Source organism: Microtus pennsylvanicus, chromosome 4 (genome assembly GCF_037038515.1).
Source record: "Microtus pennsylvanicus isolate mMicPen1 chromosome 4, mMicPen1.hap1, whole genome shotgun sequence".
In the NCBI taxonomy this organism is placed as follows: Eukaryota; Metazoa; Chordata; class Mammalia; order Rodentia; family Cricetidae; genus Microtus; species Microtus pennsylvanicus.
Genome location: NC_134582.1, coordinates 9,786,714 through 9,805,860, shown reverse-complemented (window position 1 = coordinate 9,805,860; position 19,147 = coordinate 9,786,714). Strand labels below are relative to the sequence as shown.

Below are 19,147 nucleotides of genomic sequence, written 5' to 3'. Positions count from 1 at the left end.
AAGGAAGCAGGCAGATAGATGTCCACTGATCTAGTCGGTGAGAACTGTCATGATGGTCACCTAAGGAGAATACTAAAGGATTCCTTTTTTAAAATGTGAATGAGTATTTTGCCTGCATGTATGTCTGTGAACCACATGTGTGCCTGGTGCCTGCAGATGCCAGATGTCAGATTCCTAAAACTAGACTTATGGATGGTTTGAGTCACCATATGGGTGCTGAGAATCAAACCCAGGTCTTCTACAAGATCAACAAGTGCTCTAAACTGTTGAGCCATCTCTACAGCCCCTCCCCAATTTTTGAAAGATTCTTAACTGTCAGGTACACAGTAAATAACAGGTAACACAAAATGTCTTTTCCTATAAAAACTGTATTCAGGCCAAAACATTTAAATGCATGACCAAACCTGTTATTTTATCAAAAAGGACATTTCTATGTCCTCTAAGAGCAGTCATTTACTTCTGGGAAAAGGATGTCTACTTGGCTGTCACAGTTCCATCATGTCTACTTTCTTTGTAAGTTCAGCTTCGATGGCATCCTAGAGAAAAGAAATGTCACAAATTATTAACATGATTAAAATAAGTAGAAAAGGAAAGCATTAAAACAAATTTTATTTATTTTTTGTAGTCCTAGAGACCAAATTGAGGAACTTACATAAATTAGTGAGGCCCTCTACTGCTGAGCTACATTGCCACCCCTTGGTGTGTGTGGTGTGTGCGTGTGTGCATGTGTGTGCACATAAGTGTCTGATACTAGTGAAGCCCCCTACTGCTGAGCTACATTGCCACCCCTTGGTGTGTGCATGTGTGTGTGCATGTGTGTGCATGTGTGTGCACATAAGTGTCTGATACTAGTGAAGCCCCCTACTACTGAGCTACATTGCCATCCCTTGGTGTGTGTGGTGTGTGCGTGTGTGCATGTGTGTGCACATAAGTGTCTGATACTAGTGAAGCCCTCTACTTCTGAGCTACATTGCCAGCACATGTGCATGCATGTGTTAGTGTATGTAGTTTTGAGAGTCTTGCTATGTAGCTTTAGCTAATGTCAAACTTGAAGTAATCCTCCTGCCTTGGCCTCTGAGTACTGAAATTTTAAAAATACTATTGAGAATTTCAAATGTGCTTTTAAATATTCACTTGCTTTTATATCAACCTATTCTCTCCACTCCAACTGCCCCGCTGTGGAATATTAGTTGAAGATGTGTTACATTTGTTTATGCTATGGAACGTTTGTTTAATGACACAAAGATGTGTTGTATTCTTTTAACTCTGTGACGCTGTGTCACTTTGCCTGTCTAAAACACCTGATTGGTCTAATAAAGAGCTGAACTGCCAATAGCTAGGCAGGAGAAAAAACAGGCAGGATTGGCAGGAAGAGAGAATAAATAGAAGGAGAAATTTAGGCTCGGAAAAGATAGAGGAGCGAGAAAAATAGAAGAGAAAGACAACAGGGGCCAGCAACCCAATTACACAGACAGCAATAAAATAAGAAAAAAAGGTACACAGAATAGAGAAAGATAACAGCCCAGAGGCAAAAGATACACAGCTGGCTAGAAACAAGCTAAGCTAAGGCTAGGATTCATAAGTAAGAGTAAGTTTCAGTATGTTTATTTGGGAGCTGGGAGGTGGCACCTCCAAAACAGCTCTCAAACTCCTAAATGATTGTAATGAACACCCCAAGGGAAGAGACCTTAGAAAGCAGTGGCACATGGGTAGACATCTAGGTCTGTGCTCCACAGTGCTGCACACACCCTTTCATTCTCAGGGCTTTATCACTTCTCACTTGGCCTAAATAAACCAACCGCTCTCTGCAGTTTCTTCTCCCTACTCCAGTCTGCCTCATATGCTGGTTACAGAACTGCCGTCCCAAAGCACTGGCCTCATCAAAAAGTACAACCTTGATTACTTTTTTGACTTAAAAAAAAAAAAGGAACAAAGTAAATAAGAAAAATGAATAAATAAAAGCAAAGAACTCAGCAACTGTCACCAGTCTCTTGCAGCTTCTAAGATCAAGTCTATATATAAGGCCCTTTACAATTTCTTTTTTTAAGATTTATTTATTTATTATGTATACAGTGTTCTGTTTGCATGTATACCTGCAGGGCAGAAGAGGGCACCAGATCTCATTATATGGATGGTTGTGAGCCACCATGTGGTTGCTGGGAAATTAACTCAGGACCTCTCGAAGAACAGCCAGAGCTCTTAACCGCTAAGCCATCTCTCCAGTCCCGAAATATTTATTTTTATGTGCATTGGTGTTTTTGCCTTCATGAATGTCTGTGCAAGAGTGCCAGACCCCCTAGAACTGGAATTATAGACAGTTGTGAGCTGCCATGTGGGTGCCGGAAATTGAACACTGGTCCTCTGGAAGAACAGCCAGTGGTTCTAACCATTAAGCCATTTCTCCAGCTCTCCTTTACAATTTCTATCACAAACCCTGTCTTGGGCTATGTATGCCCAAGCAGTTGAACCTCATCGCTTGACACAGCTTAGAAATCTTATTACCTCAATTTAATAATTGCTAATTAAAAAGGGGGAAATGAAGGAAGGAAAATGGGAACTACTTACTAATTCTCTCTTTGCCTCTTCAATTTTCACTTGAGCAAGAGATGGATTCTTAAAAAGGAAAACAAAAGAAGGAAAGGTCTGATGAGAAGTTTCACATGGGCTCTGCTGGATGCTGTTGGCACTATTTTGGGAAGCTCTAACCTTCAAGAAGAAGAGGTCACTATGGGCGAGGTTTTTCAAGACAGGGTTTCTCCACTGTCCTGGAGAAGCCCTAACTGTCCTGGAACTTGCTTTGTACACCAGACTGGCCTTGAATTCTCAGGGATTTCACCTGCCTCTCCCTCCCTAGTGCTGGGATTAAAGGCGTGTGACCCACTACCCAGTCCTATAGGAGCCATTTTCTTTTTTTTTTTAATATTTATTTATTATGTATACAATATTCTGTCTGTGTGTATGCAGGAAGGCCAGAAGAGGGCACCAGACCTCTTTACAGATGGTTGTGAGCCACCATGCGGTTGCTGGGAATTGAACTCAGGACCTTTGGAAGAACAAGCAATGCTCTTAACCACTGAGCCATCTTTCCAGCCCCCAGGAGCCATTTTCTTTCTCAGGGATTTCCCCTGCCTCTCCCTCCCAAGTGCTGGGATTAAAGGCGTGTGACCCACTACCCAGTCCTACAGGAGCCATTTTCTTTCAATTAATTAATTAATTAGTTAGTTTGTTTGTTGATTGGTTTTTTTGAGACAGGGTTTCTCTGTGTAGCTTTTTGGAGCCTGTCCTGGAACTCGCTCTGTAGACCAGGTTAGTCTTGAACTCACAAGGATCTGCCTGCCTCTGCCTCCTGAGTGATGGGATTAAAGGTATATGCTACCACCTCCCAGCTTTTGGAGGCATTTTCTCAATTGAGGTTACCTCCTTTCAGATAACTCTATTGTGTGTCAAACTGACATCAAACTATCTAGCACAAGACTGGTTCCTGGTTTCTGGATTGTTCTCTGCTTCCAGGTCTGCCATATTGTACTGACCTGTTCCACCTGCCTTTCCCACCACTATGGCTAAAACTATGAAAATGTGAGCTTTGCTACTAAATGAGTCTTTGCTCCCTTAAGTTGTTTCTGTGAGGGATCATGGTCACAGTGATACAAACAAATACAGAAAGGAAAGTCACTTCACAACACAATCCCTTCAAAAGGCAAGGAAAGTTAGCAAGAGCACCCAGCACCCAGACAATACTGAAATTTACCAATAACAAAGTATGTGTGTATGTGGGGGGGAGTTGTTAAGTCAGGATCTTGGCGGGAAAGATGGTTCACTAGGTAATGGCACTTGCGCCAAATCTGGGGATGAGTGAAATCCTTAGTAAGAGAACCAGCTCTGGCCTCCATGTGTACTGTGACACTCACCCCTCCCCCCCAAAAGTAAATGTAACAAGACAGAGCCCAAAGTGGCCTTGAATTCAAGGCCTCAGCCTCTCAAGTGGTCAGAGATATGGTTCACCATGCCAAGCATACCACTGTCTTTGTTTTGTTATTCAGATACATTTTATTCTGTAGCCAAAGCTATCTTAGAACTCACAGTGATCCTCTGCCTCAGCCTCCAAGTGTTCAGATTACAAGTGTGAGTCACCATTCTCGGTTCTGCCATTGATTTTACACCCTTGGAACACAAACCCACTATGGGCTGATCTCTTAGTGTCTTTAGAGAAGGTTTGAAGATGAGACTCCAAGAAAACCCCTAATAACAATTACCGGCATTAAATCTAAATAGGACTCCAATTTCTTCTTCAGGGGTAAAGTCTGCTGTTTTAGTTCCATGAGTTTCTGGAAATGAAAAGAGAAATATCCACAAAGCAACTAAACAGTGCTCATTTCTGGAATAAAATGCAATAAAGCATTACTATGTAGGTATCTCATTAAGATAGACTCTTGGCTTCCTGAAGGTTGGTAAGCAATCTACCACTGAACTACACTGTCCAATCCACAGGTATTTTAAATCAAAGAACTTCAAACAGATGAGCTCATTTCTAATAGAAATAACACTTTCCCAAATGTTTAGAATAAATTATATTCCTACTTACACAGTACAGGACCACAGAGGCTAACAATATGGTTCAGGGGTAAAGCCTGGAGAGCTAAGGGTTTTCTATTTTCTTTTAATTGTATTCTATTTTATGGTATAAGGTTTTTGTTTGTTTTGTAACCTTTTTTATGTGCTCCTAGAGGTAAGAATAATATACTGAATCCCCTGGAACTAGAGTCACAGATGGTTGTGAGCCACTGTGTGGGTGCTAGGAGACAACCTGGGTCCTCAGCAAGAGCACAATAGTCTTAACCACTGAGCCATCCCTCCAGCCCGTTTCATTTTTTACGTTCATTTTCTGTGTATGAGTGTTATGCCTACATATATGACTGTGAGTCATATGTATTCCTGGTGTCCACAGAAGCAAGTGTCAGGTCCCCTGCAAGTGGAGTTACAGACAGTTGTGAGCCACCATGTTGGTGCTTTCTACAAGAGCAGTCAGTGCTCTTTAATGGCTGGGTATCTCTCTAGCCCCTGATAAACTAAGTTGGATCCCAGGACCAATGTGGGAAAAAGAAATCAAACTCCTCTAAATTGCATGTGCTGTGTGGAAGCTGGAGGTTGACACTGGGTGTCTTCTCAGTCACTCAACACCTTATTTTTTGAGACAATGTCTTTCACTAGACGTGAAGCTCACTGATAGGCTAGACTACCTGGCCCAGGAGTAACCAAGCTCATTATGTTACCTGTGACCCCTTACTTACTCAGACGTGTGCCAAGTATAAGGGCTTCAATGTCTGACTTGAAGCAGGAGCTGCTGCTCAGTAGTTATGTAAACTTGGGCAATTACAGATCCTTTCTGTAATTCCCTCATCTACATAAAGGGACTGATAACACAGAAACTGCCTGTCTTTAGCCCCTCACTCCCCAGTGCTGGGTTTACATGTGCAGCCACACCCAGCCTTTACATGGGTACTGGGGACCCAAACTCAGGTAAGCACTTTCCCAACACTCAGCCATCTCCCTCACCCTGGGACCTGCATCTTCTGCTGTCCACTGAAGAACACAGTAGAGGCCCTCAGGTCTTAGACATTTTAGCCTTTAGAATCACGAACAAAATAAACTTCTATTTTAACTGCTCATAAATGATCCAGTCTGGAATATTCTGTGACAGCAGGAAAGGACAGACTAAGACAGGAGGCTTACCTCTGAAAGTGCCACTAGTGACCGATGGGACAGAGACATATCCATGCCTCTGGCTAAGAGCTGCTCCTGCAATGTGAGGAAAAAAGTTCAGCTGAAAAATCCATTTGAAAGAAACTATCACGAAAATGTTTTCAACATGCAATAAAGAATGCTTCGGATGACAAATTAAAAAGCACACATGCACCTAAGCTAGTTTGTGTGACTTGTGAATCCTTTCTGCACTGAGACATGGTGAGAAGATGGGTGCCTGGTGTAAGCGTTTAAATGCCCGACTTTGAACTTGGAGCTGCTCACAGTTACATAGACGTGGGCAAGTTACAGACTTCCCTGTAGTTCTGTCATCTACAGATACTACTTCCTACTGGAGGACAGCGCTTCATACACACCTGTGCAGCTTTGATTCCAAACCTGAACTCCGCTGCTTTTGCTTTCAGGAAGTCCATGTTCTCAAGACGACTGTCGACTTTGGTCCTCTCTGCAGACAGATGCAGCTCTGCCTTCTTGAGATCTCTTCCAAAAGTAAAATTAAAGCATTTTTTTTTTACTTCCCAGTAAACAATTATTTAAAAAAACAAGAAAATCAACTCCCTCTTTAGGGATTTAACTCTGGCTTAGTCAATATAGATAATCTACTTGGCAGCTGTCCACCACAAGTTAACATCCCAGACTACAGTGCATTCTTTAGGGCATTTACCCCTCCATGTTGCCAGTGTGGGACTTTTCTGAATATAGAAACATTAACATTAATCTATAACAATTATTCTTGGAACAACTAAACACGTTATTTAAAAAAAATGGTTTAATATATCCTAAGCCAATTTGAAATACAGAATTCCAAAGACCTCTCTACTCTGTGACATGACACAGTGCCTACTACCTACATCTTATTTGTTGAATACATTTGTATGTGACCAAATTACTCTGCCTTTACATAAATGCTAACCACCAGCTCTAATCTCTGGGCCAGTAAGAATCTAAAGGCTCGGGGACTGGAGAGATGGCTCAGTGGTTAAGAGTACTGACTGCTCTTCCAGAGGACCCGGGTTCAATTCCCAGCACCCACATGGCAGCTCACAACTGTCTGAAGATCCAGTTGCAGGGGATCTGACACCTTCACACCAATGCACATAAAATAAAGTTAAATAAACCATAAAAAATATTAAAAAAAAAGAATCTAAAGGCTCACAGCACCAAAGAGGGACATTAAAGCTACAGAAAAGGTCAACATTTTAACTCACTCTCGTAGACATTTTTCTAACACTAATGTTGCAGTCAGATTTTTTCCAAGTTTTCCCAATTCAAGATTAATTTCTTCACTTTTGGATTTGGTATGAAAAAGGTCAGAAGTCAAATCGTTCACTGTAGGAATAAAACTGAAAGAGGAACTTGGTTACACAGACGAGCTCAGGATAAGCACTGCTAAAAATGATCTCTCTGGAGTTTATGTAATCACACTGCTCCATCCATTTATACAACTGACACATGCTGTTCCCATTGCCTGAAATGCCCGTCAGCAGGCAAAACTCCCTTTTTCCCTAGGTAGGCTGAGTGTGGTGGTACACACCTTTATTCCCAGGGCTGGGAGGCAGAGGCAGGCGGATCTCTGAGAGTTCAAGAACCCCCTGGTCTACAGAGTAAGTTCCAGGCTAATCAGGGATACATAATGAGACCATGTTTTAACAAAATAAAAACAAAACCAACAAACAAAAACCCTAAGAAAAAACCCAAAAACCTCTCAAGTAAGATTTACCCATCCTAAATTACTGTCCTTTGTCTGTGCTTGCCAGGGATAGCATCCTTAGTCTTAGTACATGAGTCTAACTCATGTACAGAGCAGCTGTTACAGGGTGGCAGAATTCTCTTCACTGTTCTCTCTCATTTGACTAAGAAACTGTCTTTGAAGGTCCTGTCTAGCTCCCGATTCATCTCTGTTTCCCTAGTATTAACACCTACACAGTTGTGTTTGGTATCGGAATTATTGATTTGGCGTACACCAATGCTGCCATGTAGTTTACATGCTTTTACACTTACAACACCACCCTTTAAGCATCATATAAAGCCCAAACCTTTCCACTGGCAGTTAAGCACAACACACTCCTGTGTACTTGGGTGGTATGGTAAGCTGCAGTAGTAGTCCTAGCTAACAAATGGCCACCAACAGCAGTCATATGGCCTTTGGAGTCAGATTTGCTGAGTCCCAACTCTTCAGATTCCTCTGAGAACGGTGGAAGAAGTAGATCATTATATAGGCAAAAGGTCTATCTCAAACAATGAGGGTCTTTAGCGTGGTGGTAATTATACATGCCTTAAATCCAGCACTCAGGAGGCAGAGGCAGGTGAATCTCCATAAATTCAAGGCCAGCCTGATCTACAGGGTGAGTTCCAGGACAACCATGGCTACACAGTGAAACCCTGTCTGATTTAATGTTGTATATGACCAAAACATGCTCAACCAGGTCATTTAACCTACTACTGTTCTGTTTGTTTGGTGGTAGGCGGGTCCTCACATAACATACACTGGTCTCAAACTCCCTAAGTGGCTGATAATGACCTTGACTTTCTGACCTTCCTGCCTCCAGCTCCTGGGTGCTGGACTTATCCAGGGTTATGCCCACATCTACAGCTGTCCTAGTTTGTTCATTAGTGCTGTGATCAACACCAAGACCAAAGCAGCACAGAAGAGGGTTTATTTTAGCTTACACTTACAGATACAACACTTAGAGAAGTCTCAGGGCAGGAACTCAAGCAAAAGCAACAGAGGAACACTGCTTACTGGCTCCATCTCTCTGTCTTCTGCTTGGCTATCCTTCTTATGCAGTCCAGTGCCACCCACCCCTGGTACTGTTGTGCTAAGTAGACCTCAGTGCATGAAAACCAACACACAAACTAACAACAAAACACCCTACCCAAACCAATCAACAAACTTAACAAACAAACAAAAAAATCACCTCAGCACTTTTGCATTTATTGTTAATTTTCTATGCAGAATTATAGTGAGAACCAAAACCTCCTAAAATCAAGGCCTTACAGTATATTTATTCTCCTGTGCGAACACAGACCAAAAGCCTTACAATATTTACCTTGCTAGTGAAGTATCTTTTGTTTCCAAGGCTATTGCACTGTCAACCAATGCATTTAGAAACCTGGAACCAGTGTTAGACAGAGTGGCAGGGGAGAAATTCACACTCTCCATGAGAAAGTCCTGAAGATGTTTGGCTGAAACAAAAAAAGAATTTTATGGTGTCTCAGATGTTTTGTCTTTCTTGTTTTATAAACTTTTATCATAGTTTTTTTTTTTTAAATAAAGATTTCTGTGAGCCAGGCATGGTGTTAAAAGCCTTTAATCTCAAACTCCAGAGGCAGTGCCACCCAGAATCAAATCAACCAAAACCAAAACAGGACACCTCTGATTTTGAGGCTAACCAGATCTACATGGAGAGTTCCAAAAGAGCCAGGGCTACACAAAGAAACCCTACTTCAAAAAATTATTATTATTATCATTATTATTTTATTTTTAATTATGATATGTGTGTCTGTGCACTTTGAGCACAGGTAGAGTTGTGAAGTGTCCAGTAGGTTGTCTTGGGAACCAACTTGTTCAATCCTCAGGACCCACACAGTAGAACACAGAACTGACTCTTCTGAGCTGCTCTCTGACTTCCACGCGCTCATGTACCCATGCCTCAAAAGCAGTAAGTGAAATTAAAAAAGAAAGAAAGAAAACAGGGGATCACTATGTAGACCTGGAATTCACAATGTAAACCATAACAGCCTTGAACTCAAGAGATCTGCCTGCTCCTGTCTCCTAAATGCTAAGACTAAAGAAGAAAGCCACCCTATCCATAAAATAAATGTAATTTAGCTGGATAGTGGTGGCGCACCCCTTTAATCCCAGAACTAGGGAGGCAGAGGCAGATGGATCTCTGTGAGTTTGAGGCCAGCCTGGTCTACAAAATAGTTTCCAGGACAGCCAGGGCTGTTACACAGAGAAACCTTGTCTCAAAACACTTAAATCCCCAAAAATCCAATTTCAAAAGACCATATTATGAGAATCCAAATAAAGGAGTAAACATGGAAGTTTTGCACACCAAACTTTCTGTGCTAATTTTAAAAGACTATTTGGCTGGGATTAAAGGCCCAGCACTTTAATCCCAGCACTGGGGAGGCAGAGGCAGGCGGATCTCTGTGAGTTCAAGGCCAGCCTGGTCTACAAGAGCTAGTTCCAGGACAGGCACCAAAGCTACAGAGAAACCTTGTCTCAAAAAACAAACAACCACAACCACAACAACAAAAAGACTATTGGAAAAAGTATATATGCGTTAGAATTAAATATAACTGCACTATATTCAAAACATCATATAGTGTTTGGAGAGATGTTCAGTTTGTTGTTGTGGTTGCTGTTGTTTGTTCTGAGACAGGATCTCTGGTTGTCTTGGAACTCTCTATCTAGACCAGGCTATACTCGAGACCCACCTGCCTCAGCCTCCCAAGTGCTGGGATCACTCAGCTAGAGCACTTGCTCTTGCAGAGGATCTAGATGCAGTTCCCAGGACCCACACGGTGGCTTACAATCACACTAGCTCCAGTTCCTGGGGATCCAACACCCACTTCAAACCTCTACAAATACCAGGCATGCACGGAGTGTACATAAATCCATGCAGACAAAACACTTTTACACATAAAATCTTTTTTTTCCCCAAAAAATATATATAACAAATGTCCCGTACTTGGTTAAACATATGGCAAACAGATCTCACTTCCTCTGTTTGGTGCACTGTCATCCTCAAAACTTTTTGTTTAAGTAGAATGAGCATAAATTTATTAAGAAAAAGTAATAAAGAACCCAACCCTAGCGTGAGAGGAGTTCCAAAGAAGGAATGTCCCAGAAAGACTTTTGTCCTTCCCTTTGGCTTTGTACCCTGCTCTCACAGTCAACACCAACAAAAAGAGGAGAAAGAAAAAGACTGTCTTTTGAGACAGTCTTGCCACGTGATCCAAGCTGACACTGCACTCCCTAGGATTCTCATGCTGCACCTTCTGAATGCTGGGACCACAAGCTTTCACCATCACGTCTGTCTCCGCAGGAAATTTTAAAGCAAGTCCCTGATCCACAGCCCCTGGTGATTTGTCCAAGTCTCACCCTTCAGGGCTGCTGTCTCTAGTGTCTGTGCAAGCTCCGGAAGGGGAAGGGGAGAAAACTACAAGCATCTTTCTTGTTAGGCTAATGCGCTTTTGTTCTGGTTTTTGAGAAAGGCTCTTACTATGCAGCCTAGGCTGACCTTGAACTCACAGATATCCTTCTGACTCTAAAGTGTTGGGGTTAAAGCCATTCTCCCACCAACCCCCACCCCAGCAAATTTAATTCTCTTTTAGGATTCACTGTTTTACTAGCAGAGTATCAATAAAACACACTATAGTAAATTTCTAATTTGGAAGTTACTATAATGGAGCAGAAGTCAATTGCCCAAAATAATAACGGTGATAATCAATCCAAGTATCCTATCCTAATCGTGCAAATCTAGTTAACGCTACGACCTCTTTCAGAACTCGGCATTAACTCACCTTCTGACTCATACTCATTTGCTTTCTGTTTTAAATCCTCTATTACCAGGCAGATGTCCCTGTCTCGGACCCTGTTGCGTTCGGAAAGGTGATACAAAATTTCTGTCGTCCGTGGATTCACCTCATACTGTGGAATGGGATGGTCTCCGAATATCTTTTTCAACCACGCCGCAACCTAACCACGAAAAGGTAAGCCTTGTTATAATGGCACAAGAGAATCCGACAAAGCAGGGCTCCGCAGCCAACTCAACGTTTTGTGTGGCTATTCCGGGGTCCTGACTTGTCAACAAGGGAAAAGTCGAAATGACCAAGGACCCCTCACTCTTTGCCAACGCTGCAAACGCAGCACCAGGCAAAACAAAAACAAAAACCAACAACAACAACAAATCGAAACAAAAACCCACAGCTGCCAGATCTTAAAGAGCGTGAAGTAAGATCCGTGACGGTCTGAAAAGCAGGGGGTCCCCAACACATCCTAAACCCCCCAGTGCCAGGCGGCTCCAGGAATTGGACTAAGGCTCGGATGTTTGAATTCCAGGCTGAAGCAGCAGAGGCTGGGCTGCAAGGCGGGTTTGCCTCGGGAGTCCCACTCCAGCCTTAAGTGAGGGGCTGACACAGGAATAGGAGGGCATGACCTCCGGGTGGGGGGGGGACTCCCAGCCTGCAAGGGGCCTCAGGGCTCGCGGGGGCACCGTGCGATCGGGACAGAAACTACAGTGCGGTGAGCGAGGAGCCCGGCCGACTCAAGGCCCCGGGAGGGTTAGGCAGGTTCCCCCGACCCAGTTCCGGATGTCACCTGCGATTCTCTCTCCTCCGGCGACGCCATGGCTACCGCTCCCGCCACCTCATTCTCAAAACCTCGCGGGAAACGCCCCAGGCCCCACCCCCTAACCGTTGTGTCCGCCCCTCAGGCGCGGGAATTCTGGGAGTTGTGGTTTTTACTCATTCCAATACCATGAACGCCTCAGGGCCTAGTCTGATCGAAGATTTCGCAGACTTTGCTGCATTCTTGGATCTGAGCCCACTGTGTCATAATCATAAAAATTAGAAGAGCTGCTAAAGGCAAGTTTTTTCCTTATATTTACCTCTTCAATCAAATGGTCTTTAAAATACCTGTAACTTCCAGTTTTTAGTCTGCAGATGGTATTGCTCCCATACTGATTGCATAAATTATATTTGAATATGGTGGCACTTGGGGCTGGAGAGATGGCTCAGTGGTTAAGAGCATTGCCTGCTCTTCCAAAGGTCCTGAGTTCAATTCCCAGCAACCACATGGTGGCTCACAACCATCTGTAATGAGGTCTGGTGCCCTCTTCTGGCCTGCAGGCATACACACAGACAGAACATTGTACACACAATAAATAAATATTTAAAAAAAAAAAAAGAATATGGTGGCACTTGCATGTAATCCCAGAACTAAGACATTGCATAGTGATATGGCAAGCTCCATGTCAGCCTGAGCTATGGCATGAGACTATCTCAAACAAACAAACATAGTCAAAAGGGTTGAACTTCATGACTGGGAGTAGGTAGAGTGCTTACCCTACATGCGGGTTGGATCTCCAGCAGATCCTTTACTGTATATGGCAGTATACACTTGTAATTCTGGCACCTAGAAGGTCGAGGAAAGGTGATCGGAAATGTAAAACCATCTTCAACTACATAGCAAATTCAAGGCCAACCCCGCTTATATGATGAAACCTGCCTTAGTTAGTTTTTTCTTTTTTTCTTTCTTTTTCTTTTCTTTTTTTTTCTTCTGTGAAGAGACAGCATGACCACTGCAACTATTATAAAGAAAACCTTTAATTGAAGTGGCTTGCTCACAGTTTCAGAGGTTCAGTCCTTTATCTTCATGATGGGGACCACAGTGGCATGCAGGCAGATGTGCTGGAGTCAAGAATGCTACATCTTGAAGTCCTGAAGGCAACAGGAAGTCAACTGATAGTCATACTTAGGGAAGCTTGAGCAAAAGAGACTTCAAAGCCCACCCCCACAGTGACACATTTCCTCCAACAAGGCCATACCTCTTAATAGAGTCACTCCTTTTGGGGATCATTTTCTTTCAAACCACCACAAAAACCTATCTCAAAAAACCAAAACCAAATTAATTTTTTGTTGTCCTCTGGCATAGGAACTGCAGCTATCTTCATATTAGTTTCTGCTATCAAGGATCCAAATGTCCTTAAGATTTATTTATTTAAGCTTTTATGCTTTTATTACATTTCAAAATTTGTTTGGTTTGGGGGAGTTGCTGATAGGTGTCAAAGCACAACTTTCAGGAACAGATAGATTCTTGTTGTGGGATACAACTGCACACTGAGAAGATGTGCTGCTCTCGTTGATAATTAAAAGCAAATTGTCCAATGGCGAGGCAGGATTTGAGGGCCAGGAGAATGCTGGGGAGAAGAAGGGTGGAGACAGAGGAGTCGCCAGCCAGATGGGGAAGATCCAGCATGACAGGGGCATAGATGAGGTAAGGGGGCCTCGGGGCAGCACATAGATGAATAGACATGGGTTCATTTAGAGACACACATGGGTCTAATCTACATGGGAAGTAGAAAAAGACAAGATCTCCTGAGTAGACAGGGAGCATGGGGACCATGGGAGAGGGTAGAAGGGGAGGGGAGAGGAGAGTGGAGAAAAATATATAGCTCAATAAAAACAATTTTTAAAAAAGAAATGGATTCATTTAAGTTATAAGCGCTGGCTGGAGATAAGCCTACACTATCAGCTGAGCATCCATAATTAATAAGAAATCTCTGTGTGATTATTTGGAAAGGACTGCTGAGACACAGAGAAACTCCGTCTGTAGATTTTCTCCTTCCATCATGTAGGTCCCTGAGGTCAAACTTAAAGATCAAACTTGGGATCGAGGTTTGAAAGCAAGCACCTTTACCTACTGGGCCATCTCCGTAGCCCTTTTTATTTATTTATGCTTGATTTGAGGCTTTCTCATGTGGCTAAACTGGCCCCGAACTTGCCATGCACCGGAGAACGACTTTGAATTCCTCATATTTCTCTACGCATATTTCTTCTGTGTTTCACTCTGTAGTCAAAGGTGACCCTCTACTTCTGGTCCCTTACATCCAGCTCCCAAGTGTGGAGATTACGAGTGTTTGCACCGCAGGAGGCTGTTGTATAGGACCCCAGTTCTGTTCTCAGCACCCACACTAGGTGTTTCAAATACACCTGTAACTCTAGTTCCAAAGGATCTGATGCTTGTTCTGGCCTCTGAAGGCACTTGCAAGCATGTAATACACATACTTAAACTCTTTCACATACAAATATACACAAAATAAAAAAATAAATAAACTCTTAAGATGGGTGTGGTGGCACATGACTTTATTCCTAGCTCCTGGAAGGCAGAGACAGGTGGGCTCTCTGTAAGCTCGAAGATAGTCTGTTTTACATAGTATGTTCCAGGACAGGCAGGTGTACATAGAGAGACCCTGTCTCCAAAAAACAAACAAACAAAACCAAAACAACAATAACATTAATAAAATAAATCTTTAAAAACCCTGTGAGTAAAATATGCTGCTCTCCAATTTCATAGAGTAGGTACAGGATATGTGTGTGTATGTGTGTGTGTGACAGAGAGAGAGAATACATTATTTCTATTATATTATAAAAGTGAAAATATAATAGAATCCTTAGAGTGACAAGAGTAGTTGTTGGCAGAAGAAAACTTGAGATTTATCTGAACATAGAAAGGTGATTTTTGATTTTGAACCATTCTCAGTAGGATTGTCGACCACTCTCTCAAACTCCTTGGCATTGTTTTGAGCCTATTTAATTTAGACAGGATTCTTAGAAGTTTTGAACCTATCTAATTTAGACAGGATTATTGGAAGTTTTGAGCCTATCTAATTTTTTTATAGTATTTTTTAACATCTTTATTGACTCTTTGGGAGTTTCACATATGCACCTCCTGGTCCCCCCATACCCTCACCTCATCCCTGCTGCAATCCCCCCAACAAAAGAAAACAAATCAAAGCAAGCAAACAAAATGAGCCTATCTAATTTAGACAGGATTCTTCCCACTCCCTTCCCCAACTGGGCTTGGCTACATTGAGATTTGTTCTTAGCCCCTTTACTGATTGGTTGATTAATCGATTGACAAGATCTTGCTGTGTCCAGGCTGATCTAGAATTTGTTAATCTTCATTACAGGACTGAGTCATCAGGCCCAGCTTCCCTGAAAAGGTTCTTTTAGATTGAACCTTAAAGAATTTCAACCCACTATAGATTTGGGTGTTTGGGTTGGAAAAATGGAGCAAAGGTTAAGAGCACAAACTGCTGCCCTTCTAGAGGACCAGGTTTGACTGCTAGCATCTCCACAGTCAACTCTGGTACCACGGTATCTTACAGTCTCTTCTGGCCTGTGAGGTCACAGGAACACATGGTGCACACACATACATGCAAACAAAATATTCATATGCATAATAAAATAAAACATTTTAATTAAAAAATATCTGAGTATATGAATATGATATAAACAAAACAGGCATGGAGAAAGCAAATTTTTTCTTAAAGTCTTCCATCTGTCCCGTACCATTTCTGATTGTTCTTTGCTTCCTTGCTTTTTTATTTTGATTTATTACTGCTTGTTTGGTTCTTATCTTTAACTGCTTGATTTTTGTAAGAGAAAAAGAAGGCAAAAAGTTGGGAGGGTGGGAAAGTAGTGAGGATTTAAGAGAGAGGGAAAACTTGATGCGAATATATTGCATTAAAATACTTTATTTTCAATAAAATATATTTTAAATACGGAAACATTATTTCTAGGACATAGTATCAGTTTTATAAATTCACTTTTAATTATTTTTCAGTGTTTTTGATGACATACTTATATTTTGCAAAAATCTTTTCTCATGTAGATTGATACCATAATTAAACTTCAGCATATAATCAAATGGATCTATATTCTATCTTGCCTGGAGAAAGGCTATAAACATTTTATTGTAGTGCATTACTGTTTTATTATGAATTAAATGTCTCTTTTATGAAGATTTTCTATTTTACATGAGAACAAGATTTTTTTTTACCTCAACTTTTTTTTGACAATTTTCCTAATTATGGATAAAACAGAATCAGACTAGTTTAATAACTAAAACTTATTCTTTATTTCCCCAATGTTGTAGAAATAAAAGAAAAAAAAAGAAAAAAGGTCTGATCTCCAAAATATATAAAGAACTCAAGAAACTGGACCGTAAAAGGCTAATCAATCCAACTATAAAATGGGGCACTGAGCTGAACAGAGAATTCTCAACAGAGGAAGTTCAAATGGCCAAAAGACACTTAAGGTCATGCTCAACTTTCTTAGCGGTCAGGGAAATGCAAATCTTACACTAACTTGTACTCTCCTCATCTTCTCATTAGCACATCTCGGTCTGTAGTGCTGTGCTCCTAGAAGTTACGTGGACTGATGATATCTTTACATTCAGCCCCAGTCCCTTCACTTCTTCTTGTTCAATGCTAAATGAAGAGCTCATGAGCACAGTTGATGCTCTGTTATCTTCAGTCAGAGATTAATTTTCTTTTAAAAAATTTACATATTCATATTGATTTTGTAATTCTTTTAAGAATTCAATTAAAGCAATTATTGATTCTGTTCAATATTAATTGTTTAGAGAGGGGAACCAGGGGATTAAGTCTTGTGATTTGTCTGTATAAAATTCACATTGTCAGACACATTTAGCTCTATTTATTATTCTTCTAATATTTGACTTTGAATATTCTTTTATGTGCTTTAGTCCCATTCTAACTGGCTTAATAAACATATCTTGGAAGATAGGATGGAGTTTAGCATCCTTGAATAGAAGACTGAGGAGAGGAAGAGAATAAAAACAAGAGAAGACAAAGGGTAGGAGAGGTAGAAGAGTATAGGAAGGTGGAAGGTGAATGGAGACTCAAAACATACTCAGTTTGCAAGTATCAGTGTTAATGATTTTAATGATGCTTTCTCTGGACTCTGGATGTCCATTTCAGTTTCCTGTCTAGGCATGAAAAACAAGCAAAAAATATATAGGATAGCTACTTATGGATCCTCATTGCCTTGAATGAAGTGGTAGGCTAGAAAATCAGGTCCCACCATGCCAAATGTACCTACATATTAAACTAAATTGAATTTTTAAATATAATTTTATCTGACAAAGCAGGATGTTAGATATAGTTTTAGATATAATAACCCTTCTATTAAGAAAATTAAGTTGAAATATCAAGACCGGCCAAAAATGAATTTACATTTATCCCTGTAAAATGATAAATGACGCATACTATACTAGATAGTCATAGTCTGAAATTGGAAACAGAATCAAAGAATTCACTATTTATATAACCAAAGAGAGAGGGAGGTTCTGAGTCAGCAGAGAGATCTAGATGTGGATATTAGAAAACCATGGACAGAGTGTTTTGAAAGCCTCTTACCACACTTAGAAGTGTGGTTCTATGCATCCTCAGTTTTAGCAGAGAGAAACTGATTTTGGAAATCAGACTTCCAAAATTGAAAGCGAGTGAGGAAATTGTTTTAAGATGCTTAGTGTCTGTTTATTTCTCTCTTTTATTGTTCTAATTAAGAATTAATATATACCATATTAATATGTAATATTATATCATAGAATATAATATACATAACATATATAATATATGCATTATGAATGTATATATATTAAGTACGGAGAATAAAGGCACCCATAATCAATTTTTGCAATGATCACCTTTAGTGATAGAGTAATAGTTAACTTGGTAATGTAAAAGACATGCAAACATAAGCACCTAAATTTGAATTTCAGAACCCACAGAGAGCTGCACATACTTGGATTCTCATAGCGGGGCAACTGGCAACAGCAGGATTCCAGAAATAATTTACCAGCTATTTCATGCTAATCATCAAGATCCTAGTATCAGTAATAGATATATTCTCAAAAATCTAAGAGGGCAGCACCTCAGCAATGCCATCAGTGCCAAAGCTAACCTTTGAAACACACACACCACTACACATGGAGAATGTAACAGTGATTCTTTTAAACAAATTGTTATAGACCTTTATGACATCATTTTGATTTTTTACACTAAATATGAATTTTCTTTAATATATTGTCTTAATGTGTTTTGCTAAACAAAAGTATAGTAACATAACTTTATGTAAATGACAACAAATCATGGATTTAAACGTTTAGAATACTTCAGTGTAGTAAATCATCATGCAGCAATTAGAATCTACCACAGTAACAATTCTCTTTTTTTTTTTTACTTTCAATGATTTATCTTGTCATTTTTTTCTCCAAGCAGTATGTATCTTAATTTGGACACTTAAGCATATATGGAAAATAGTTTAAAAACACTGAAATTAAATTAATCAAAGTATAATCATTAGAAAAAAATTAAAAATCTTTCAAAAGTTGATTTGTTTCACATATAAGCGTCAATACGTAATAACATTATAGTTCCTTATGGACACTATAATGTTAGCTTATATTTTTAATGATTGAGTGAAGCATTCTTTTAGCTTGGAGGAAGACTACAGTCCTGAGAGTTGCCATAAGTCTCTTTCACATTTAATGTTGACAGAAAATTTTTAGTCATCCATCTGAGAATCTGCTCTATTCTTAATTTGTCTCATCAATTGCATAATTAGCTCAACAATTAATGGAACATCTAATCTTTATAGCTATACACATGGGTTTCCTTTGATAATGTTAAAATTGGAATAATTAACATCATGTTATTGGAGATAGAAAAGTAGATGCTCCATATTTTTATTGTAAATGTCTTTTCTCATGTGGAATTCCCCCTCTGTATGCTCTGAATATCTTTTATTACCATTGTGTCAAAGACCAGCTGCAACTAGTATATAATTT

At 40.4% G+C, this 19,147-nt stretch overlaps 1 protein-coding gene across 2 annotated transcripts; it reads right to left on the bottom strand.

Annotated features, from left to right (window-relative positions):
• Nucleotides 1-350: 350 nt before the first annotated feature.
• Haus1 (HAUS augmin like complex subunit 1) lies at nucleotides 351-12,147 on the bottom strand. Of its 2 annotated transcripts, XM_075968214.1 has the most exons (9): nucleotides 12,089-12,147; nucleotides 11,293-11,467; nucleotides 8,811-8,946; nucleotides 6,969-7,103; nucleotides 6,117-6,240; nucleotides 5,731-5,796; nucleotides 4,254-4,325; nucleotides 2,566-2,613; nucleotides 351-536 (listed from the first exon to the last, which is right to left on the bottom strand). In XM_075968214.1, the coding sequence occupies exons 1-9, from the start codon at nucleotides 12,116-12,118 to the stop codon at nucleotides 486-488; spliced, it is 837 nt and encodes a 278-aa protein (XP_075824329.1). In that variant the 5' UTR covers nucleotides 12,119-12,147; the 3' UTR covers nucleotides 351-485. The 2 variants fall into 2 exon arrangements, with proteins under 2 accessions (XP_075824329.1, XP_075824330.1); XM_075968215.1 differs by lacking the exon at nucleotides 6,969-7,103 and having other exon boundaries at nucleotides 12,089-12,145.
• Nucleotides 12,148-19,147: the final 7,000 nt, after the last annotated feature.